The 24,182-nt window shown below is 39.1% G+C and overlaps 3 protein-coding genes across 4 annotated transcripts in view; 1 reads left to right on the top strand and 2 right to left on the bottom strand.

Annotated features, from left to right (window-relative positions):
- Positions 1 to 24,182, top strand: part of KLF9 (KLF transcription factor 9) — a 100,398-nt gene that overhangs the window by 40,580 nt on the left and 35,636 nt on the right. The gene's annotated exons all lie outside the window — the stretch shown is intronic.
- On the bottom strand, positions 13,548 to 15,014 carry LOC103004609 (tropomyosin alpha-3 chain-like). 2 transcript variants are annotated; one of them, XM_007182251.3, is made up of 2 exons: positions 14,860 to 14,927; positions 13,548 to 14,725 (listed from the first exon to the last, which is right to left on the bottom strand). In XM_007182251.3, the coding sequence occupies exons 1-2, from the start codon at positions 14,925 to 14,927 to the stop codon at positions 14,245 to 14,247; spliced, it is 549 nt and encodes a 182-aa protein (XP_007182313.2). In that variant the 3' UTR covers positions 13,548 to 14,244. The 2 variants fall into 2 exon arrangements, with proteins under 2 accessions (XP_007182313.2, XP_007182312.2); XM_007182250.3 differs by having other exon boundaries at positions 13,572 to 15,014.
- Positions 16,245 to 16,651, bottom strand: LOC103005094 (40S ribosomal protein S15a-like). Its single transcript, XM_057548884.1, has one exon. It carries the CDS (start codon positions 16,639 to 16,641, stop codon positions 16,249 to 16,251), a length of 393 nt encoding a protein of 130 aa, XP_057404867.1. The 5' UTR covers positions 16,642 to 16,651; the 3' UTR covers positions 16,245 to 16,248.

Raw genomic sequence — 24,182 nt, 5'->3', positions numbered from 1 at the left:
GTAATAAAGAATCCCTTGGAGGAAGTTGGGACTCCAAAGTAGGAAGGCTTCCCATTGGTTGGGTTGCTACAGTTTCTGATTGGCTGGACTGTCCGAGGGCAGAGTTTTCTTCTTCCTGCTGAATAGTAATATAGGTAACACTTTCCTGTCGGAGTTTGTATACGTAGGTTTCTTCCTGTTTGGAGTAATTGATGATGCATGGCACCCATGACAGCTCCCCCTACAGGCTTGTCCCGACTCCAACTTTAGCTGAGGTTTCTTTAATTCTACAGTTCATAACAAGTTTGGGTTATAATCAGCCGAGAAACTCTTCTCCTCCCTCTATAATGATGACAAATGAGTCATTTTTAATTTTAAAGGAGAGAATTTTTGCTTATTCTATATCAAAACCCTCTTTTGGAGACTCCAAGGAAGTAGTATCAACAATAGATAAGGCAAAACAACCAACAAACATAAACAAGTAGGCAAGACTTTGCAAGAATTAACTTTCATGCTATGATTTGCTCTGGGATGAAAGTCTCTTTATCATCAAAGTCTCTTTTTATCCCCCAGTCTGTCTGTCAGATTGATTTTTTTTTTAAGTTCTCAATATTTTATCAAATCAATGATTTTAATAGCTTTGGTGAGTTAGGATTGACATACAAGAAACTGCATGTATTTAAAGTGCACAATTTATTTTGACATACGTATACCCCTCATGAAAACCATCACAATCAAGATAAACTTATCAGCCTCAAAAGTTTCTCACGCCTGTTTATAATTGCTCCATCCCATTCCTTTCTGCTCACCTCTGCCACATACCCAGGCAACCACTGATTGTTTTCTAACACTAGAAATTTATTTTTATTTACAAGAATTTTATATACATGAAATAATACAGTTCTGTTTATTTTGGGGTGGTGACTATGGCTTCACTTGCTCAGCATAATTATTTTGAGCTTTATCCTTGTAATATTCCATTGCACGGATATACCATAGCTTGCTTATCCTTTCATCTATTGATGGGCACTTGGCTATTACAAAGACAGCTTCTATAAACATTTATGTAAAAATCTTTGCATGGACATGTGCTTTCAATTCTCTTGAAATACTTAGGAGTAGAATAACTATCATATGGTATGTGTATGTATAACTTTTTAAGAAACTGGCAAATTGTTTTCCAAAGTGGCTATGTCATTCTACTTTCCCAACACTTGTAGGAGAGTTTCAGTTCCTCTGTGTCTTTGTTGACCCTTGGTACTATATCTCTTTGATTTTAACCATTTCAGTGAGTGTGTAGTTGTATCCACTAGTAGTTGTATGATTTTAATTTGCATTTCTCTAATGACTAATGATGTTGAGCACTTCATAATGTGCTTATTTGCTTGCATATCTTCTGTAGTGAATTTTCTGTTGAAACTTTATGCCCATTTAAAAAATTAGGTTATTTTCTAATTTGGAAGTACTTTATATAGTCTGGATATAAGCCCTTTATCAGATATATGCCCTGAAATTATTTTGTCCAGTTCGTGACTTGTCTTGTCGTTTTTCTTTTTCTTTTTTTGCAAATGTCAGATGGTTTTTAATTTTTTAATTGAAGTAAAGTTGATTTACAATGTTGTGTTAATTTCTGCTGTACAGCAAAGTGATTGTCATATATATGTATATATACACACACATTCTTCTTTATATGATTTTCCATTATGGTTTATCACAGATATTGAATATAGTTCCCTGTGCTATACAGTAGGACCTTGTTGTTTATCCATTCTATATATAATAGTTTACATCTGCTAACCACAAACTCCCACTCCATCCTTCCCCCACCCCACCCCACTTGGCAACCACAAGTCTGCTCTCTCTGTCTGTGAGTCTGTTTCTGTTTTGTAGATAGGTTCATTTGGGCCATATTTTAGATTCGGGCCATATTTTAGATTCCACATATAAATGATATCATATGGTATTTGTTTTTCTCTTTTTGACTTACTTCACTTAGTATGATAATCTCTAGTTCCATCCATGTTGCTGCAAATGACATTATTTCATTCTTTTTTATGGCTGAGTAGTGTTCTATTGTATGTATGTACCACATCTTCTTTATCCCTTCATCTGTTGATGAACATTTAGGTTGTTTCCATGTCTTGGCTGTTGTGAATATTGCTGCTATGAACATAGGGGTACATGTATCTTTTCAAATTATAGTTTTGTCTGGATATATGCCCAGGAGTGGGATTGCTGGATCATATGGTAATTCTATTTTTAGGTTTTTAAGGAACCTCCACACGGTTTTCCATAGTTACTGTACCAGTTTACATTCCCACCAACAGTGCAAGAGGGTTCCCTTTTCTCAACACCCTCTCCAGCATTTGTTGTTTGTAGACTTTTTGATGATGGCCATTCTGACTGGTGTGAGGTGATACCTCATTGTAGTTTTGGTTTGCATTTCTCTAATAATTAGTGATGTTGAGCATCTTTTCATGTGCCTATCGGCCACCTGTATGTCTTCTTTGGAGAAATGTCTATTTAGGTCTTCTGTCCATTTTTGGATTAGGTTGTTTGCTTTTTTGTTGTTGAGCTGTATGAGCTGTTTGTATATTTTGGAAAGTAAGTCCTTGTCGGTTGCGTCATTTGCAAATATTTTCTCCCATTCTGTAGATTGTCTTTTTGTTTTGTTGATGGTTTCCTTTACTGTGCAAAAGCTTGTAAGTTTGATTAGGCCCCATTTGTTTATTTTTGTTTTTATTTCTATTGCCTTGGGAGATGGACTTAAAAAAAAGTTGGTACGATTTATGTCAGAGAATGTTTTGCCTATGTTCCCTTCTAGGAGTTTTATATCATGTCTTATGTTTAAGTCTTTAAGCTATTTTGAGTTTATTTTTGTGTGTGGTGTAAGGGTGTGTTCTACCTTCATTGATTTACTTGCAGCTGTCCGACTTTCCCAACACCACTTGCTGAAGAGACTTTTTCCCATTGTATATTCTTGCCTCCTTTGTCAAAGATTAATTAACCATAGGTGTGTGGGTTTATTTCTGGGCTCTCTATTCTGTTCCATTGACCAATATGTCTGTTTTTTGTCAATACCACACTGTTTTCATTACTGTAGCTTTGTAGTATTGTCTGAAGCCTGGGAGGGTTATGCCTCCTACTTTGTTCTTTCTCCCCAGGATTGCTTTGGCAATTCTGGGTCTTTTATGGTTCCACATAAATTTTAGGATTATTTATTCTATTTGTGTGAAAAATGTCATGGGTAATTTGATAGGGATCACATTAAATATGTAGATTGCTTTGGGTAGTATGGCCATTTTCACAATATTAACTCTTCCAATCCAAGAACATGGGATATCTTTCCATTTTATTGAATCATCTTCAGTTTCCTTTATTAATGTTTTATAGTTCTCAGCATATGTGTCTTTCATCTCTGTGGTCAGGTTTATTCCTAAGTTTTTGTTTGTTTGTTTTTGGTTAGATTTTAAAAGGGATTGTTTTTTACATTCCCATTCTGATATTTCACTATTAGTGTAAAGAAATGCAACGAATTTCTGTATGTTAATCTTGTATCCTGCTCCTGTGCTGAATTTGTTTATCAGTCCTAGTAGTTTTTGTATGGAGTCTTTACAGTTTTCTCTCTATAGTATCATGCTATCTGCATATAATGATACTTTTTACCTCTTCCCTTCCAATTTGGATACCTTTTATTTCTTTTTCTTTTCTGAGTGTCTTGGCTAGGACTTCCAATACTGTGTTGAATAGAAGAGGTGAGAGTGGGCATCCTTGTCTTGTTCTAGATTTTAACAGGAAGGCTTTCAGCTTTTCACCATTGAGTATTATATTGGCTGTGGGTTTGTCATAAATGGCTTTTATTATGTTGAGATATGTTCCCTCTGTACCCACTTTGGTAAGAGTTTTTATCATAAATGGATATTGAATTTTGTCAAATGCTTTTTCTACATCTACTGAGATGATGATGTGGTTTTTGTCTTTTCTTTTGTTGATGTGGTATATCACACTGATTGATTTGCATATGTTGAGCCACCCTTGTGACCCTGGGATGAATCCAGCTTGGTCGTGGTGTATGATCTATTTTATGTGTTGTTGGATTCAGCTTGTTAATATTTTGCTGAGAATTTTTGCATCTATATTCATCAAAGATATAGGCCTGTAATTTTCTTTTTTCATGGTGTCTTTGTCTGGTTTTGGTATCAGCATGATGGTGACTTCATAGAATGTCTTTGAGAGTGTTCCCACCTCTTCGTTCTTGTGGAAGAGTTTGAGAAGGATGGGTAAAATTTCTTCTTTGTATGTTTGGTAGAATTAACTTGTGAAGCCACTTGGTCCTGGACTTTTGTTTGTAGGGAGATTTTTGTTTTTTAAATTACAGATTCTATTTCACTTCTAGTGATCGGTCTCTTCAAATTATCAATTTCTTCTTGATTCAATTTTGGTGGGCTATATGTTTCTATATAGAAACTTGTCCATTTGTTCTAGGTTATGGAATTTATTGGCATGTAATTGTTCATAGTATTCTCTTATGATTTTAAATTAATTAATTAATTAATTTTTGGCTGCGTTGGGTCTTCGTTTCTGCGCGAGGGCTTTCTCCAGTTGCGGCAAGCGGGGGCCACTCTTCATTGCGGTGCGCGGGCCTCTCACTGTCGTGGCCTCTCTTGTTGCGGAGCACAGGCTCCAGACGCGCAGGCTCAGTAGTCGTGTCTCACGGGCCCAGTAGCTCTGTGGCATGTGGAATCCCCCCAGACCAGGGCTCGAACCCATGTCCCCTGCATTGGCAGGCAGACTCTCAACCACTGCCACCAGGGAAGCCCTATGATATTTTTGTATTTCTGCAGTATTGGTTGAGATTTCTCCTTTTCGTTTCTTAATTTATTTACTTGGATTCTCTCTCTTGTCTTCTTGGTGAGCCTGGCCAGAGACTTGTCAATTTTGTTTACCCTTTCAAAGGACCAGCTCTTGGTTTTTTTTTTTTGTTTTTTTTTTAATGAGCTTATTTATTTATTTATTTTTATTTTGGGCTGTGTTGGGTCTTCGTTTCTGTGCGAGGGCTTTCTCCAGTTGCGGCAAGCGGGGGCCACTCTTCATTGCCGTGTGCAGGCCTCTCACTATCGCGGCCTCTCTTGTTGCGGGGCACAGGCTCCAGATGCGCAGGCTCAGTAGCTGTGGCTCACGGGCCTAGTTGCTCCGCAGCATGTGGGATCCTTCCAGACCAGGGCTCGAACCCATGTCCCCTGCATTAGCAGGCAGATTCTCAACCGCTGCGCCACCAGGGAAGCCCTTTAATTAATTAATTTATTTATTTATTTTTGGCTGTGTTGGGTCTTCATTTCTGTGCGAGGGCTTTCTCTAGTTGTGGCAGGCGGGGGCCACTCTTCATCGCGGTGCGCGGGCCTCTCACTATCGCGGCCTCTCTTGTTGCGGAGCACAGGCTCCAGACGCGCAGGCTCAGTAGTTGTGGCTCATGGGCCTAGTTGCTCCGTGGCATGTGGGATCTTCCCGGACCAGGGGTCGAACCCATGTCCCCTGCATTGGCAGGCAGATTCTCAACCACTGCACCACCAGGGAAGCCCAGCTCTTGGTTTTACTAATTTTTTTATATTGTTTTTAATCTCTATTTTATTTATTTCCTCTCTGATCTTTATTATTTCCTTCCTTCTGCTGACTTTTGGTTTTGTTTGTTCTTCTTTTTCTAATGCTTTTATGTGGAGGTTAGGTTGTTTATTTGAGATTTTTCTATTTTTTGAGGAAGGCATGTATCACTCTGAACTTCCCTCTAAGAACTGCTTTTGCTGCATCCCATACTTTTGGTATGGTTGTGTTTTCTTTTTTTTTAAAATATATTTATTTTTATTTTTTAAATTTATCTTTGGCTGCATCAGGTCTTTGTTGCTGTGCATGGGCTTTCTCTAGTTGTGGTGAATGTGGGCTACTCTTCATTGTGGTGCGTGGGCTTCTCATTGTGGTGGCTTCTCATTGCAGAGCAGGGGGTCTAGGCACACGGACTTCAGTAGTTGGGGCATGCAGGCTCAGTAGTTGTGGCTTGCAGGCTCTAGAGCACAGGCTCAGTAGTTGTGGTGCATGTGCTTCGTTGCTCTGTGGCATGTGGGATCTTCCTGGTCCAGGGCTCGAACCTGTGTCCCCTGCACTGGCAGGCGGATTCTTAACCACTGTGCCACCAGGGAAGTCCTTGGTTGTGTTTTCATTGTCATTTGTCTCAAGGTATTTTTTAATTTCCTCTTTGATTTCATCATTGACCCATTGGTTTTTTTAGTAGCGTATTGTCTAGTCTCCATGTAATCGGTTTTTTTCTCATTGTCTTTTCTGTGGTTAATTTCTAGTTTTATGCTGTTGTGGTCAGAAAAGATGCTTGAAATAATTTCTGTAGTCTTAAATTTGTTGAGGCTTGTTTTGTGCCACAGTATGTGGCCAATTCAGGAGAATGTTCCATGTGCACTTGAAAAGAATCTGTATTCTTTTTTTTTTTTCTTTTTGATGTATTGTCTTTTTATTTTTTCTTTTACCAGTCCTTTCCATGAGCAAACGTTTTAAACTTTGATGAAGTCTAATTGAAAAATTTGATATTTTATAAATTGTGTTTTGGTCTCATATCTCAGAAATATTTGCCTAACCCAAGATCACAAGAGTTTTCCCATTTTCTTCTAGAAGTTTTATGGTTTGGGATCTTATATTTAAGTCTATGATCATTTTGAGTTAATTTTTTGTATATTGCAAAATATGGATCAAAGTGGGTTTTTTGTTTTTTTGGTTTATTTGCTTTGTTTTTTTTAATAGGACTGTTCAGTTGTTCCAGATGAAAGGCTATCATTTCTCCACTAAATTGTCATGGCAATTTTGTTGAAAATTCGTTGTTTGTATGTATGTGTATCTATTTATAGACTCTTTATTCTGTTCCATTGATTTATTTGTCTATTTTGATTCCCATAGCACACTGTCTTAATTACTTTACGTTTATAATAATTATTGAAATCTTCTGGTGTTAGCCATCAAACCTTGTTTTTTTTTTCAAAGTTGCTTTGAGAATTCTCAGTCTCTCAAATTTCTATATGAATTTTAGAATCACCTTGTCAGTTTCTATAAAAATGTCTGCTAGGGTTTTGATTGAGCTTGTGCAGAATCTAGAGATCAATTTGGAAAAATGATAACAATACTGAGTTTCCAACTTCTGAACAATATGTATTTCTCCATTTATTTAGATCTTCTTTAATTTCTCTCAGCAATGTTTTGTAGTTTTCAGTGTATGTCTTTCACATTTTTTGTTAGATTTATTCCTAAGAATCCTGGGTTTTGATGACATTATAAACCATATTTTTAATTTCCAATTTCTGATTCATTTGTAAAATATGGAAATACAACTAGTTCTTTTTATAAAAAATTAATTGAGCTATAACTGACATAATATTATGTTAGTTTCAGGTGTACAACATAATGATTCCATATTGGTATACATTGTGAAATAATCACTACAATAATTCTAGATTACATCTGTCACATAGTTAAAAATAATTTTTTTATCTTGTGATAACTTTCAAGATCCACTCTCTTAGGAACTTTCAAATAATTAATACAGTATTGTTGACTATTCACCATACTGTACATTATATCCTTATGACTTATTTATTTCATAACTGGAAGTTTGCCCCTTTTTGATGCCCTTCATCCATTTCTCTCACTTCCCAACCCCCCAGCTCTGGCAGCCACCAATTTATTCTCTGTATCTGTTAGGTTAGTTGTTTTTTGTGTTTTTGTTTTTGTTTTGTTTGCATTGGATTCCACATAAAAGTGGGATCATATGGTATGAACATCCCCCTTTAAATGCTTTCGCAGCAACCCATAAACTTTGCTATGTTGTATTTCCATTTTTGTTTGTCTCAAGAAATTTTTTAAATTTCTTATTTGATTTCTTCTTTTTTAAATAAGTTTATTTATTTTTGGCTGCGTTGGAGCTTCATTGCTGCACGTGGGCTTTTTCTGGTTGCGGCGAGTGGGGGCTACTCTTCGTTGTGGTGTGCAGTCTTCTCATTGCAGTGGCTTCTCTTGTTGCGGACCATGGGCTCTAGGCACGTGGGCTTCAGTAGTTGCAGCATGTGGGCTCAGTAGTTGTGGCTCACAGGCTCTAGAGTGCAGGCTCAGTAGTTGTGGTGCACAGGCTTGGTTGCTCCGTGGCATGTGGGATCTTCCTGGACCAGGGATCAAACCCGTGTCCCTTGCATTGGCAGGTGGATTCTTAACCACTGTGTCACCAGGGAAGTCCCTTTGATTTCTTCTTGAACAACACATTGGTTGTTCAGTAACGTGTTGTTTAATCTCCACATATTTTTGGATTTTCCAGTTTTTTCCATGTAATTGATTTCTAGTTTCATACTACTGTGGTCAGAAAAGATGCTCAATATGGTTTTAGTCCTCTTGTGTTTATCAAGACTTGTTTAGTGGCCTAACACTTGATCTATCCTAGAGAATGTTCCATGTGCACTTGAAGAATGCATATTCTGTTGCTTTGGGGTGGAATGTTCTGTATATATCTGTTAAGTTCACCTAGTCTGTTATTTAAGACCATGCTTTCTTCATTGATTTTCTGCCTAGACGATCTATCTGTTGATATAAGTGGGGTATTAAAGCCCCCTACTACTATTGTATTGCTGTCTATTTCTCCTTTTAGGTCTTTAATATTTGCTTTTTACATTTAGGTGCTCCTGTGTTGGACACATATTTACAAATGTTATATCCCTAGTTGGATTGACCCTTTTATCATTATGCCCTTCTTTGTCTCTTATTACAGTCTTTGTTTTAAAGTCTATTTTGTCTGATATAAGTATAGCTACCCCAGCTTTTTTTGTTTTTATTTGCATGGAATATCTTTTCCCATAGATTCACTTTCAGTCTCTGTGTGTCCTTATATTGGAAGTGAGTCTCTTGTAGGCAGCCTATAGGTGTGACTTGTTTTTTTTTTTTAATCCATTTAGCCATTCTTTTCTTTTGATTGTAGAATTTAGTTCATTTACATTTAAAGTAATTATTTATAGGTAGGGACTTACTGCTATTTATTCATTGTTTTCCTGGTTGTTTCATAGTTCCTCTTGTTCCCATCTTCTCTTCCTCTTTCCCTTTGTGGTTTGATACCTTTCTGGTATACTTAAATTCCTTTCTCTTTATCTTTTATATATCTACTATAAGATTTTTCTTTGTGTTACCATGAGGTTTACATATAATAAGAACCTTATTTAAGTCAATAACAACTTAAGATTGATCTCATTTTAAAGCTCTACATTGTTACTCTATTCCATCTGACTTTCATGGTTTTGATATTACATTTATATCTTTTTATCTTGTGTGTTACTTAACTAATTATTGTAATCATAGTTATTTTTACCCCTTTTGTCTTTCAACCTTCATACTAGCTTTAAAAGTGATTAATCCACTACCTTTTCTATGTTTGCGTTTCCAGTGAGATTTATCCTTTCATATGTTTTCTTGTTTCTAATTAATACCCTTTCTTTTCAGCTTAAAGAAGTCCCATTAACATTTCTTGTAAGACCAGTTTAGTGGTGACAAACTCCTTTAGTTTTTGCCTGTCTGGAAAACTCTTTATCTCTCTTTCACTTCTGATTGATAACTGTGTCAGGTAGAGTATTCTTGGTTGGAAGTTTTTGTTGTTGTTGTAGTTTGTTTATTTTCTTTCAGCACTTTGAATATATAGTGCTTTTCCCTTCTGGCCTACACAATTTCTGCTGAAAAATCTGCTGATAGTCTTATGAGAATTCTCTTGTATGTAACAAGTTGTTTTTCTCTTATTGCTTCTAAGATTCTCTCCTTGTCTTTAACTTTTGACATTTTAAGAAAATGTGTCTTGGTGTGGATCTCTGGGCTCCTCTTATTTGGAACTTGGATCCTGGGCTTCCTGGATCTGGATGCTGTTTCCTTACCCAGTTTAGGGACATTTTCAGCCATTATTTCTTCAAATGATTTTTCTGCCCCTTTCTCTCTTTTCCTTTTGGGAACCCTATAATGTTAGCCCATTAATGTTATGAATGTTAGCCCATTTGATGGTTTCCCATAAGTCCCTTAAGCTTTCTTCTTTTTTATATTTATTTTTTCCTCTTGCTGCTCTGATTGGGTGAATTTTAGTGCCTTGTCAACAAGTTAACTGTTCCTTTTTTCTACTTTGTTTAGTCTCCTTTTGAACCCTGGAGTGTACTTTTCAGGTCGGTTATTCTTCAGCTCTGTAACTTTTGTTTGGTACTTTCTTATATTTTCTCTCTCTCTGTTGAATTTCTCACTGTGTTCATTTATTTTACTCCCCAGTTCAGTGAGCAGCCTTATAACCATTACCTTGAACACTTTATCAGGTAAATTACTTATCTCCATTCTATTAAGGTTTTGGGTTTTTTTTCCTGAGCTTTTATCTTCTTTTGTTTGGAACATATTCATCTGTTTCTTCATTTTCTTGACTCCCTGTGTTGGTTTCTTGCAGTAGATAAAACAACCACTTCTCTCAGTGTAAAAGCAGTGGCCTCGTGTAGAAGATGAATCTTGTTCAACCCTGCCCTAGCCTCTGGTTGTCTCTCAAACCTTTGTGATTGTCCAAGCTGCCTATTATACTTTTAATAGCTCCCAGTAGTTAAAGGTGTGCCAAGACCTGTACACGTCCCAAAAAGGGGAGGCTCTCAGTCAGCACTTAGATCCAGACAGATTGGAAGCCAAACCCTCAGACAGCAGATTTTAAAGTATGCAAAGATCTACAGTCCTGTGGGACCACAGGCATAAGCCCCACCAGCCACCAGAGCCAGGTGATCTGGAGGTGTCCCCTCGGCAGAAGTCATACAAATCAGGGCTCCAGACAAGAATATAAGCTCTTTTCTGGGACGTACCACTGAGCCTTAGTGAGAAAGAGGGGAAGTGCAAGGATGGCATCCACTGGCCTGCGTTCCCTGAGATCAGCTCCATAGACCCCTAGATGTGTGCCAAACCTGAAGCTTCCCCTCAGGCCAAAGCTCCAGGAGACTCAATTAGGCCTCTTTCACAGAATGGCCGTGGGTGTGTTTCAGTCTGCAGTCTGCGCAGTGTCCTGGATTTGGTAGCCTGCCAAGAACTACCTCTCCAGTCCTTACAGTCCCTTGGGACCCAGGAACACAAGACCCTCTGGCCACCAGAGCAGAGGCAGTCAAGGTACGTCCCCTTGTTGGCAGCTGCAAAAACCAGAGCACCAGATGTAAAAGCCAGGGCACCTGACACATGTGAGAGCTCCCCTCTGGGAGATGCTGGTGTTCCGGAGGATGGCAGAGCCCCCCCCGCCCCACTTCTGAGCTCTGTGGAAAAGATTACCGTCAGCCCTTAGATGTGTGTTTAATTAGAAACTTGCCCCTCAGGCTGCATCTGTGATGATTAGTTAATAGGCCTCTTTCACAGAGAGATTGAGCTCCTGGGTCTCTTGCTCTTACTGTGCCCTGGGAATGTTAGCTATTTAAGAACTCTTTTCCTTTGGTTATAGTTCCACTGGCTACCAGAGCCAGATCATGTGGAAGTGTCCCTTGGCAGCATCTACAAAAATTAGGGTGCCAGACAAGGGTATAAGCTCCTCTCTGGGAGATACTGGTGAGCTGGTGAGGCAGAGGGAGAGCACAAAGATTGTGCCCACCAGCCTCTGTTCCCTGAGACCGCTTCCTTAGGCCATTAGTTGTGTATCAAACCAGAAGCCTATCTCTTAGGCCACAGCTCCTGGACCAGCAAATAGGCTTCTCTCACAGAATGACTGGGATGGTGTTTGAGTCTGCTGGCTGTGCAGTGCCCTGGGCGTGGTAGCCTGCCAAAAACTGCCTCTCTGATTGTTACAGTCCCAGGGGACCTAGAAATGCATGCTCTCCTGGCCTCTAGAGCCAGGCAACCGAGGGGCATCCCCTAGGCAGTAGCTGCAAAACTCAGGGCATCAGACACATGTAAAAGCTCCCTTCTGGGAGATACTGGCGCTCTAGGTCACAGCAGAATTAAGAGCATGCTGATGGCGCCCACTGGCTGTAGCGAGGAAGAGGGGAGCATAAAAATGAGGCCTATAGGAATAAAAGAGAAAGAACAAGAGGGCGTCTGTTGGCTAAGCAAGGCAGAGTGACAGCACATAGATGGCCCCCACCGGTCTCTGTTTCTGGAGAGTGTTCCAACAGCTCTTAGATGTGTGTGTAAAAATAGATGCCTGCCCCCCAGGCCAGTGCTTTAATATATGAAAACGAACCTCTTTCACTCAAAGTCTAAATGCAATCTGCAGCCTCTGAGCTGAGCCCTGGGGAGGGTGAGTCTAAGTGTGCAAGCCCTTCTAGAGCCATTTCTCAGATTGCTACAGTTTTGGGGATCTTCTGGATGTGAGCCTGGTTGGATTTCAAAGCTAGGTATTTGGGAGTTCATCTCTCAGGTGCAAGTATCAAAAGTTGGAGTGCTTGATGTGCGATTGATACCCTTCAATCCTCAGGGAGAAGCTCTGGGTTTTGAGTTCCCTCCTGATTTGGGGTCACTGTACCAACAGTGGTATGTATAGCAAGATTGTGTCCCAGCCATTCCTACCCCCTTTTTAAAAAAATTTTATTTATTTTATTTTGGGCTACGTTGGGTTTTTGTTGCTGCGCGCGGGCTTTCTCTAGTTGCAGCGAACGGGGGCTACTCTTCATTGCGGTGCACGGCCTTCTCACTGCGGTGGCTTCTCTTGTTGCGGAGCACAGGCTCCAGGTGCATGGACTCAGTAGTTGTGGCTTGCAGGCTCTAGAGCGCAGGTTCATTAGTTGTGGCGCATGGGCTTAGCTGCCCTGCAGCATGTGGGATCTTCCTGGACCAGGGCTCGAACCCGTGTCCCCTGCATTGGTGGGCAGATTCTTAACCACTGCGCCACCAGGGAAGCCCCACTACCCATTTTAATGTGGTTTTCTTCTCATTTGCCCAGTGTAGTCCATGCTCAGCCAACATTTAAGTTTTTTGTTGTTGTTTTTTTTTTGGAGGGACTGGTTCTTTATTTCAAAAAGACATTTATCAATGTTCAGTATCAAAACAGTTACACTATTGTTTTTTCTTTCTCCCAATCGGCCCCCAAAGAGACCACACCAAAGGGGAGTACATTTTAAGCCAATTAAGCTGTAGGATGCACACCTAACTGACCTCACTGAAACCTCACCAAAAAGAGGGGATTGGGTAGGGAAAGAAACTTTAAAAGATCAGCACACTGCCAGCCCAGACTGTAGAGAGCTCTCACAGCCAGATGGGGTGACCAGTGTGCCCCAACCCCAAAGAAGCAAAGTTTCAAAATAATATAAAATTTAAAAACAATTTTGTACATAAGCTATTCAAGATTTCTCCAGCACTAACTGATACAATGCACAATGAGATGGCACTTTTAGAGACAGCAGCTTCAGACCCAGAAAAGGGTGATGAGATGAGTTTCATATGGCTAAATCAGTGGTAAAACATAATTTTCTTTCCTTTCTTTCAAGGAGGCGGGAGAGCAAATAAGTGGTCGCCTCACAATAAGGGGCACGTGACCCATTCTGTGAGCGGCGGGGAACAGGGCAGAGCTGGGACAAGGATTTGGGCTCAGAGGTCTCACCATGTTGATTTCATCTGGTCACTTCGGATGGAAAAAAAAGTTGCCCAAAGATACCGTAAAGCTGAAAACCTGAACAGAGCTTTTTTTTTTTGGCTAACTCCTTCTGGAATCACCTTTCTGGTTTGGCAGGTACTTTTTACAGAGCAATAAGGTTTCCCAAAATGGAGTCCTTCTCTGGGCTGTTTGGCTCTCAGCAAAGCATGCGCATACCTTTTCCCCTCCTCTACGGAGAGGGCAATATGCATTAAGCTGAAAAGTTACCTTCCAAAAGTGAGAAAGGGATTAGACTGCTGCTTCAAAACTATGGAATTATCTGGAATGTTTTACAAATGGCTGCTACATCAACAACAACAGAAAAGATAATTACAAAATGTGTACATCACCACATGCTTTTAAAGACACTTAGCATTGTGCTCACATTCCCTTAAACGTTGTTCCCAAAGGTGCTCAGCCTCTAGCCCAAATGGACTCTCTGGGGAGAGGCAGAGACAGTTTGGCGAAAATGACACAGGGGTGGGGGTGGGAGAGGTGGCGAAAGGAGAAAGCAGCCTTCCAGTTAAAGATCAGCCCTCAGTTTAAAGGTCAGCTTCGGGCAGGCTGGCCTCAGCGGAGTCGGGGTCAGAGGGAGGAGCAGCGGCACGATGGGACTCTGGGGTGCTCTACATCTCATTCAGGTCAAGCAGAGTCTGGTCCAGCATCCTTTGTGTACAGAGGTGCTCCTCTTTGGTGCATTTCAGTTTATCTTCCAAATCATCAATTGTCTTTTCCAGCTTGGCTACCGATCTCTCAGCAAACTCAGCACGGGTCTCTGCCTCCTTGAGTTTATCAGTAAGAATCTTTATCTCTTCCTCATATTTGTCTTCTTTTTGAGAGTACTTTTCTTCAGCAGCACTCAGACACTTCAGGTTGTGGTCCATCAGTCTGATCTGCTCATCCATCTCTCGGCAACGGGACTCTGCCAGCTCAGCTCGCTCCTCTGTGCGTTCCAAGTCTCCCTCAATAATCACCAACTTACGAGCCACCTCTTCATACTTCCTATCTGCCTCTTCTGCAATGTGCTTAGCTTCTCTGAGTTGGATTTCCTGGAGTTCCATTTTTTCTTCATCTTTTAAGGCTCGGTTTTCAATAACCTTCATACCTCTCTCACTCTCATCAGCAGCTTTCTCAGCTTCCTCCAGCTTTTGCAGGGCAGTGGCCAGGCGCTCTTGAGCGCGGTCCAGCTCCTCTTCAACCAGCTGGATCCTACGGTTCAAGGAGGCCACCTCAGCCTCAGCCTGTTCCCGGGCCCGCCTTTTTCCCTCCACTTCCCGCTGGAGGCGCTCGGCCCTCTCCTCTGCATCATCGGCCTGCTGCTGCAGAACCTGGATCTTGCGCTTCACCGCCTCGATGGTGGTGATCCCAGCCATGGTCCCCACCCAGCCCCTGCTTGCCTTCGGGTTCCTGCCTCCTCCGCCAACATTTAAGTTTTTTCCAGAGGAAGTTGTTCATATGTAGCTGTAGACTCGGTGGGGCTGTGAGAGGTGAGTTCAGGATCTTTCTATGTCACCATCTTGAACCAGAAATCTAATTCTTATATAGTGATCTTGTATCCTGTAAATTCACTTAACTCACTTATGGGCTCTAGTAGAGTTTTTATAGATTTCATCAGATTTTCTACATAGGGGAGCATGACATTTGTGAAAAAAAGGCAGTTTTACTTCTTCCCTTTCTGGTATAGGTGGTTTTTATTTCTTTTCTCTTGACCTTATTGCACTGGCTAGAATCTTTAATGTTGAGGTTTGGCATCCTTGTCTTCTTCCTGATCTTAGGGGGAAATTGATTCAGTTTTTCACAATTTAGTATGATGCTAGTTGTTAAGATTTTAAGTAAATGCCCTTTAATGGGTTGAAGAATTTTCCTTCTATTCCTACTTTTCTGAGAGTTTTTATCAGGAACGGATGTTGGATTTTTTCAAATGATTTTCTGCATCTATTGACATAATCAGAAATAATTTATGTATTTATTTATATATTTATAGATGAATATTCTTTAGTTTGTTAATATGATGAATTACATTGATGGATTTTCAAGTGTCAAAACAATCTTGCATTCTTGGGATAAACTTCACTTGGTCAAATGTATTACCCTTTTTATAAATTTTGGATTCAATTTGCTAAAATTTTTGATATCTATGTTGATATCTATATTTATAACATAGGAATATTGGTCTGCCATTTCTCTGTAATATCTTTGTCTGGTTTTGGTGTCAGGGTAATTCTGTAATCATAGAATGAGTTGGGAAGTATTCTCACCTTTTTAATTTTTTGAAAGAGTTCATGAAGAATTTGTAAATGTTTAGTGGAATTCACCTGTGCTGCCCTATGGGCCTGCAGTTTTCTTTGTGGGAATGTTTTAAACTACAAATTCAATTTCTTTAATAGATAGGCTCTTCAGGTTATATATTTCTTCCTGGGTAAGCTTGGGTAATCTGTGTCTTTCAAGAAATTTGCCCATTTTATCTAAGTTGTTGAATTTATTAGCATAAGGTTGTTCATAATATTTTCCCAGATTATTATTATTACACTTATGTGAAAAATGTCATGGGTAATTTGATAGGGATCACATTAAATCTGTAGATTGCTTTGGATAGTATGGCATTTTATTTGCATGTGTATATTACATCCCTAGAAAAAGAATCCAAGTATTTTCCCTCCAGTGTGTTTTCGTCTTGCTTCTTCATGGTCCATGATGCCAGCTGAGGTTGTCAGTACAATGAAAACAAACTGACGGGACGGGAGCACGTTATTCTGACATTTTTCTAGATCTTTGAGTTGCACATCAAATCTGGGGCTGATCACTCCACAGTTATTTAGCCTGCCTGTGAGGTTCACAACAGTTTCCCCAGCCCTGTGATCATTGATGATTTCAAATTTGCCAATGTAACCATGATTCATCATCACAGTTAGAAACCTGATGATGACTTGGGAGCACGGCCTAATAAGAACCTGGCGTTTGCCTCTTTTTTTCGCATTGTTGATACTCTTGAGAGCATCAGCCAGGACATTCATGCACACCATTATGGCGGCACAGAAAGATGGTGGAAAGAGCAGTATGGCCATTTTAACAATATTAATTCTTCCAATCCAAGAACATGGGATATCTTTCCATTTCTTTGAATCATCTTCAGTTTCCTTTATTAATGTTTTATAGTTCTCAGTATATAAGTGTTTCACCTCTCTGGTTAGTTTTATTCCTAAGTATTTTATTTTTGGGGGGTGCAATTTTTTTTTAATATAAATTTATTTTATTTATTTATTTTTGGCTGCGTTGGGTCTTCATTGCTTTGTGGGCCTTCTCTAGTTGGGGTGAGCGGGGGCCATTCCTCCTTGCAGTGCGCAGGCCTCTCATTGCGGTGGCTCCTCCTGTTGTGGAGCACAGGCTCCAGGCACGCAGGCCTCAGCAGCTGTGGCTCGTGGGCTCCAGAGTGCAGGCTCAGCATTTGTGGCACACGGGCCTAGCTGTTCCGCAGCATGTGGGATCCTCCTGGAACAGGGCTCGAACCCCTGTCCCCTGCATTGGCAGTCGGATTCCTAACCACTGCGCCACGAGGGAAGCCTGGGGGGTGTGATTTTAAAAGGGATTCTTTTTTTACATTCCTTTCTGATATTTCATTGTTAGTGTAAAGAAATGCAACCGATTTCTGTATGTTAATCTTGTATCCTGCTACCCTGCTGCATTCATTGATCAGTTCTAGGGTTTTCTATCTATAGTATCATGTCATCTGCATATAATGATACTTTTACCTCTTCCCTTCCCATTTGGATACTTTTTATTTCTTTTTCTTACCTGAGTGCCTTGGCTAGGACTTCCAATACTGTGTTGAATAGAAGAGGTGAGAGTGGGCATCCTTGTCTTGTTCCAGATTTTAACAGGAAGGCTTTCAGCTTTTCACCATTGAGTATTATATTGGCTGTGGGTTTGTCAAAAATGGCTTTTATTATGTTGAGATATGTTCCCTCTGTACCCACTTTGGTAAGAGTTTTTATCATGAATGGATATTGAATTTTGTCAAATGCTTTTTCTGCATCTACTGAGATGATGGTGTGGTTTTTGTCTTTTCTTTTGTTTATGTGGTGTATCACATTGATTTGCATACGTTGAACCATTCTTGTGAACTTGGGATGAATCCCACTTGGTCATGGTGTATGGTCTTTTTTATGTGTTGTTGGATTCGGTTTGCTAATATTTTGTCGAGAATTAGTAATTTAAAAACTATGGTAATAGACCAATGTAACCCAATACAGATTGGGATTTAATAGATGATAAAGATGGAATTTCAAACTAATGGAAGAAAGGTGGACTATTTAGTATACGGTATTGGCACAACTGATTGGGTTTTTTTTGGGGGGTAGGGGTAGGGCTTGATCCCTCCCTCATTCTTATATCAAAGTCAATTATAGACAAAACAAAAATTTAAATGTAAAAGCAAAACTATAAAAATAATGAAGAAAATATGAGTAAATTATTGATATCATCTAAGAGTAGGAAAATGACATAAAATACCAATTGAAAAACCTGATTAAAACAAAATTGAAAAAAACCCCCACAAAGCCAACAAATCTTATCTAGAACAACTAAAAACACCATAAACAAAATCAAAAGGTATACTGGGAAAACTATTTATAACTTTTAAAAACTTATATCATGGGAAAATGGAGATTATATATATATCTATCTATATATAGATAGATATTGATAGATAGATAGATCTCCTAAAAATCAGAATGAAAAAGTCCCTAGTAGAAAATAATGGGCACAGAACGTGAACAGATAATTTAAAGAAGAGATACAAATGATTGAGAAACATAAATATAGGCTCAACCCCACTAATATAATGATGGTTCAAATTAGAGCAAAAATAAAATACTATTTTTCTTGCCTACCAGATTTATGAAAATTAAAAAGATTTGCAATATCCAATAAAGTCAGCCCTTCGTATACTTGGGTTCTGCATCTACAGATTCATCCAACCATGGATCACAAAAACTCAGGAAAAAAAAGTCCCAGAAAGTTCCAAAAAGCAAAACTTGAATTTGCGATGGGCTGGCAACTCTTTACATAACATTTACATTGTATTTACAACTATGTATTTAGTATTTGCATTGTATTATGTGTTATAAGTAATCTAGAGATGATTTAAAGTATCAGGGAGGACGTGCATAGCTTATATGCTAATACTACACTGTTCTATATAAGGGACTTGAACATCCAAGGATTTTGGTATCCACAGGGATCCTGGAAACAATCCCCCTGAGGATACCGAGGGACAACTGTATATGGGAGTGTGATAATTCTGTACTACTGTAACAGAGACAAAACAAAGTGGTTTAACAAAGATGCTCAAAGATGATCTGTCTTCCTGCTCGCAGGGCTTTTGCAGCTTTTGCTCCATAATGCCAACAGCCCCTTCCAACTTATGTCCTGTCTTGCCTTGGACTGATGTGACTACACTGTGCTCTCCCAGGCTGGTCTTACTTAAGTCATGCCCAACAAGGGACAGACGTTTCTTGTCTGAATGGGGCTGCTGTTCTCATGTTGTACATGGGCCCCTTGCTTCTCCTCCTCTCCGGGCAGTAGTGTGTGGAAGGCAGGGGTGTGGTCAACAGAGAGTGAGGACCTGGTCTAGGAATGCAGTGATTCTGGCCTAAAGAGCTCAAGAGAAGTCACTGTTGGAAAATCTGTTGTTCTATTTTCATGCTATAAAATTCCAAACGGTAAATTTTACATGACTAGAAAATGAATGATGGTTCTTGTTTTCCTGCATACTCAGGGTAAGACTTGCCCTCATTATCAATGAGCACAGTGTCCCTCTCTGACAGTCACTGGAAGTCGCTGGATGCTGCGCTCTAGGGAGCAATAATGTACCCAGCATTAAATAAGTGGTACTGGGGGACTGCATAGGTGAGATGACCTATAGTGTTTCAATATAAACAAATTCCCAAGAGTTGCGGTATTTAAAGTAATAACACAGTTGCTACTTTTTTCTCCAGGTGGGATATAATATTAGCCAGAAAGGGTGATTTGTCAATAAAGAAGAGCTAGTTCCTGGACCTGAACAGGAAAATATGATGTACTTATTGAACAATAAACAAATATTTAAGTACTTTCTACTCATTATTCTAAATCTTCATCAATAAATCACTATACCTTACATGGACCAATAAATTTTCTAATACATTTAAAAGTTAAATTGTTTACTTTGTAACCAGAAAGAAGTACAGGTTTTTTAAAAGACTAGGAAGAATTACACCAAAGTTTTATAGTGATTGTGTCTTGAGTGTTGGCTTCTTAAGAGACTTTTTGGTTTCTTTTTTATATGTTCTATAATGCAGTCATAATAAACTAGAAAATAATAACTTGGACATGGCCACATAGCTAGTTAAGTAGAAGAAACAAATTCTCCTTGAGTCCAAAATCCATACTCTTTTTTTCTCTTAAAAAAATTTCAAAAATAAGTAATAAAATGTATATAATTCAAAACATACAAAAGGACTGGTGAGGAATAAATCTTCCTCCCAATCTGTTGTTCAATTATCTAGCTCCTTCCCTCAGAGGCAGCCACTGTTAGTTTCTTTGTATCCTTCAAGAGAGAAAATGTAGCTATGTGTGTGTGTGTGTGTGTATTTATTCTTTTTAAACACAAATGACAAATACACACACACACACACACACACACACTCTTCAGTACTTTGCTCTTTTCATTGATACATCCTGGAGATCTGATCATGTCAGTATATAAAAAACAGACAACTGTACATTATTATATTAAATGGATATTTGCACCATGATTTATTAACTCATCCTCAACCTACTGCTATTTCAAAGAATATTGAACTTAATAATATTCTCACACGTGCACTTAGAAATACATGTGAGCGTATATAGGTGGGATAAATTGCTGTAAGTGGATTTGCTAGGTCAAAGGGGATACTTATTTAAAGTATATTGCTAAATTACTCACTTCAGAGGTAGTCCCAGTTTTACACTTTCACCAAAAAAGCATGTGTATCTTTCACCCCAAGCTCGCCTACTTCCTGAGCTTTGCCATTTCCCATGCTCTTTTCAGTGTAGCACATTGCCTGGCTCTGAGTCCCAATTCTAGCATTTACTAGGTTTGCAACTTTTGGAAGTCAATTTAATGTCTCTGAACCTTCATCCTTAATGAAGATAATATCCATTTTCCATAGTTTCTATCAAAATTAATGGTGATATGTGAGAGACCAAACATTACACACATGGTAGGCAGAATCAGTATTTTTATATATTCTATATATAAATAGCTCTTGTACTTTTCTTCCACTTTTCCACTTCTATTCTTAGCCCAGCAACTGTTCTGGCTTTATTATTCACCTACTTGCTTTCAGTATCTTTTTCACATGTCCTCCCCCCTTCCCCCAAATCTGATGGTCAAATGAATCTTCCTGAATTCAAGTTCTAGTTGTTACTCCCCTGCCTTAAAAAACAAAAACAAAGCCAAAGCCAAACCTGTATAACTAAGTGGAAATTCTGTACCTTATTCTCCATTATCTAGCCCCACTCTACCTTCCTAAGTGATTAGAGAGGTAGCTATCACAAGTGCATCTACTATCCATATATTGATTAATACCAGACAGATGCTTTGCTAATTAGTACAGCAAATGTCAGAAATGGGTTTTTATTAAATTGATGGCTTGTAATTAGCATGATGAATGTTAGAAATGGACTCTCACTGAGAAATTACAGATATTCAAGATATGTATTAATAGATTGGCTAAAATGATCAGACGCTCCCCATTATTTTGTGAACTGGGTGTAAGTTCTATGTGCTTTACCCTTAGAGGTGGTTCCCAAAATTTGAACACCCAGCAGTTCCATGGCCAGACTTCGGGTCTAACGATTTCTAGTTGTTTCATGTCCATTTAAAGGAATATTATCACATCCGGTATGAGTGAACCTGTCATGCAAAGTGTGATCAAATCACCCAAACTGGTAAAGAGCAGGACTTCATCAGAGTTACAAAACAAGTTGTATGGACAGTTTTGTGCTTGCTTGTAATAATGCTTAACAAAGGTGTGAGAGGCAGAATTTGATCTAAGACTGACTTTCATCGTATCCTGTTAAACAAGGGTGTGGGGGAATAGCTAACTCTCATCCATGCTAAACTTTTTTTGCCAGTGAAATCCGTAAGAGTTGTACATGACGACATTGTCTTGGATCAGTTGGGAATAATTGGATGTACATTTATAACATCATGAACTCCCCTCTCAATTCCAACAGTATTAAATCTGCATATCACTTAGTGCATTTCAAAATTTGTCTTTGTGGTCCACTGTATACCACTGGTAGACGAAGTTTCTTAAAAAAACTTAAAAAAAATTTTTTACCTTTTGACCCCCTTCACCCATTTCTGCTACCTCTTCCCCCAACTACCCCTGGCAACCATCAATTCATTCTCTGTATCTATGAGGTCGGTGTTTTGTTTTTTTGTTTGTTGTTGTTATTGTTGTTAGAGTCAATATTTGAGATCATGCAGTATTTCACTTGACATAATTCCCTAGGGGTCCATCATGTTGTCACAAATGGCAAGATTTCAATCTTTTTAAAAACTGAATAATATTACATTATTCCATATATATATATTCACATTTTCTTTATCCATACAACTATTGATGGACACACTTAGGTTGCTTCTATATTTTGGATATTGGAAATAACGCTGCAATGAATATGGGGATACATTTATCTTTTTGAGTTAGTGTTTTTATTTTGTTCAGATAAATACCCAAAAGTGGAATTGCTGGATCATATGGTAGTTCTATTTTTAATTTTTTGAGAAACCTCCATACTGTTTTTAATAGTGGCTACACCAATTTACATTCCCACCAACTGTGCACAAGTGTTCCCTGTTATCCACATCCTTGCCAACACTTGCTATTTTTTGTCTTTTTGGTAATAGTCATTCTAACAGGTTTGAGGTAGTAACTCATTGTGGTTTTGATTTGCATTTTCCACATCATTAGTGATGTTGAGATTCTTTTTAAAAAATTTTTTTTATTGAAAAACATAGTTGATTTACAATGTTGTGCTAGTTTCAGGTGTACAGCAAAGTAATCTAGTTATACGTGTGTGTGTGTGTGTGTGTGTATATATATATATATATATATTTTTTTTTTTTTTACATTCTCTTCCATTATAAGTTATTACCGATATTGAGTATAATTCCCTGTACTATACAGGGAATCCCTGCTATACAGTAGGTCCCTGCTGGTTATCTATTTTATATATAGTAGTGTGTATATTTTAATCCCAAACTCTTAATTTATCCCTTCCCTCCCCTTTGGTAACCACAGTTTGCTTTCTTTATCTGTGAGTCTATTTCTGTTTTGTAAATAAGTTCATTTGTGTGATATTTTAGATTCCACATATAAGTGGTATCATATGGTATTTTTCTCTTTCTGACTTACTTCACTTAGTATAATAATCTCTAGGTCCATCCATGTTGCTGCAAGTGGCATTATTTCATTCTTTTTTATGGCTAATGTTCCATTGTATATATATACCACATCTTCTTTATCCATTCATCTGTTGATGGACACTTAGGTTGCTTCCATGTCTTGCTATTGTAAATAGTGCTGCAATGAATATTGGGGTGCATGTATTGTTTCAGATTATGGTTTTCTCCAGATATATGCCCAGGAGTGGGATTGCAGGATTATATGGTAGCTATTTATTTATTTTACTTCTTTACTTACTTACTTTACTTACTTACTGCACCACGCAGCATGCGGGATCCCTGTTCCCCGACCAGGGATCGAACCCATGCCTCCTGCACTGGAAGCACAGAGTCTCAACCGCTGGACCACCAGGAAAGTCCCGGTAGCTCTATTTTTAGTTTTTAAAGGAACCTCCTTACTGTTCTCTGTAGCGGCTGTATCAATTTACATTCCCACCAACAGTGTAGGAGGGTTCTCTTTTCTCCACATCCTCTCCAGCATTTATTATCTGTAGACTTTTTTTTGCACTGCACTGAGCAGGCTGCGGGATCTTAGTTTTCTGACCAGGGACCAAACCTCTGCCGCCTGCGTTGGTAGTATGGATTCTTAACCACTGGACTGCCAGGGAAGTCCCTAGACTTTTTGATGATGGCCACTCTGACCAGTGTGAGGTGATACCTCATTGGAGTTTTGATTCACATTTCTCTAACGATTAGTGATGTTGAGCATATTTTCATGTGCTTTTTGGCCATCTGTATGTCTTCTTTGGAGAAACGTCTATTATTTTTTTGGCTGTATCAGGTCTTTGTTGCAGCTTGCAGCCTTCTCTCTAGTTGTGGCGTGCGGGTTTTCTCCAGTTGTGGTGTGTGGGCTCTGTAGTTGTGGCACACGGGCTCTCTCATTGAGGCACATGAGCTCAGTAGTTGTGGCATGCGGGCTTAGTTGCCCCATGGCATGTGGAATCTTAGTTCCTTGACCAGGGATTGAACCTGTGTCCCCTGCATTGGAAGGCAGATTCTTTACCACTGGACCACCAGGGGAGTCCTGAGAAATGTCTATTTAGATCTTCTGCCCATTTTATGATT

The sequence above is a fragment of the Balaenoptera acutorostrata genome, chromosome 6 (assembly GCF_949987535.1).
Source record: "Balaenoptera acutorostrata chromosome 6, mBalAcu1.1, whole genome shotgun sequence".
NCBI classification, from domain to species: Eukaryota; Metazoa; Chordata; class Mammalia; order Artiodactyla; family Balaenopteridae; genus Balaenoptera; species Balaenoptera acutorostrata.
This window is presented reverse-complemented; position numbering and strand designations above follow the sequence as displayed.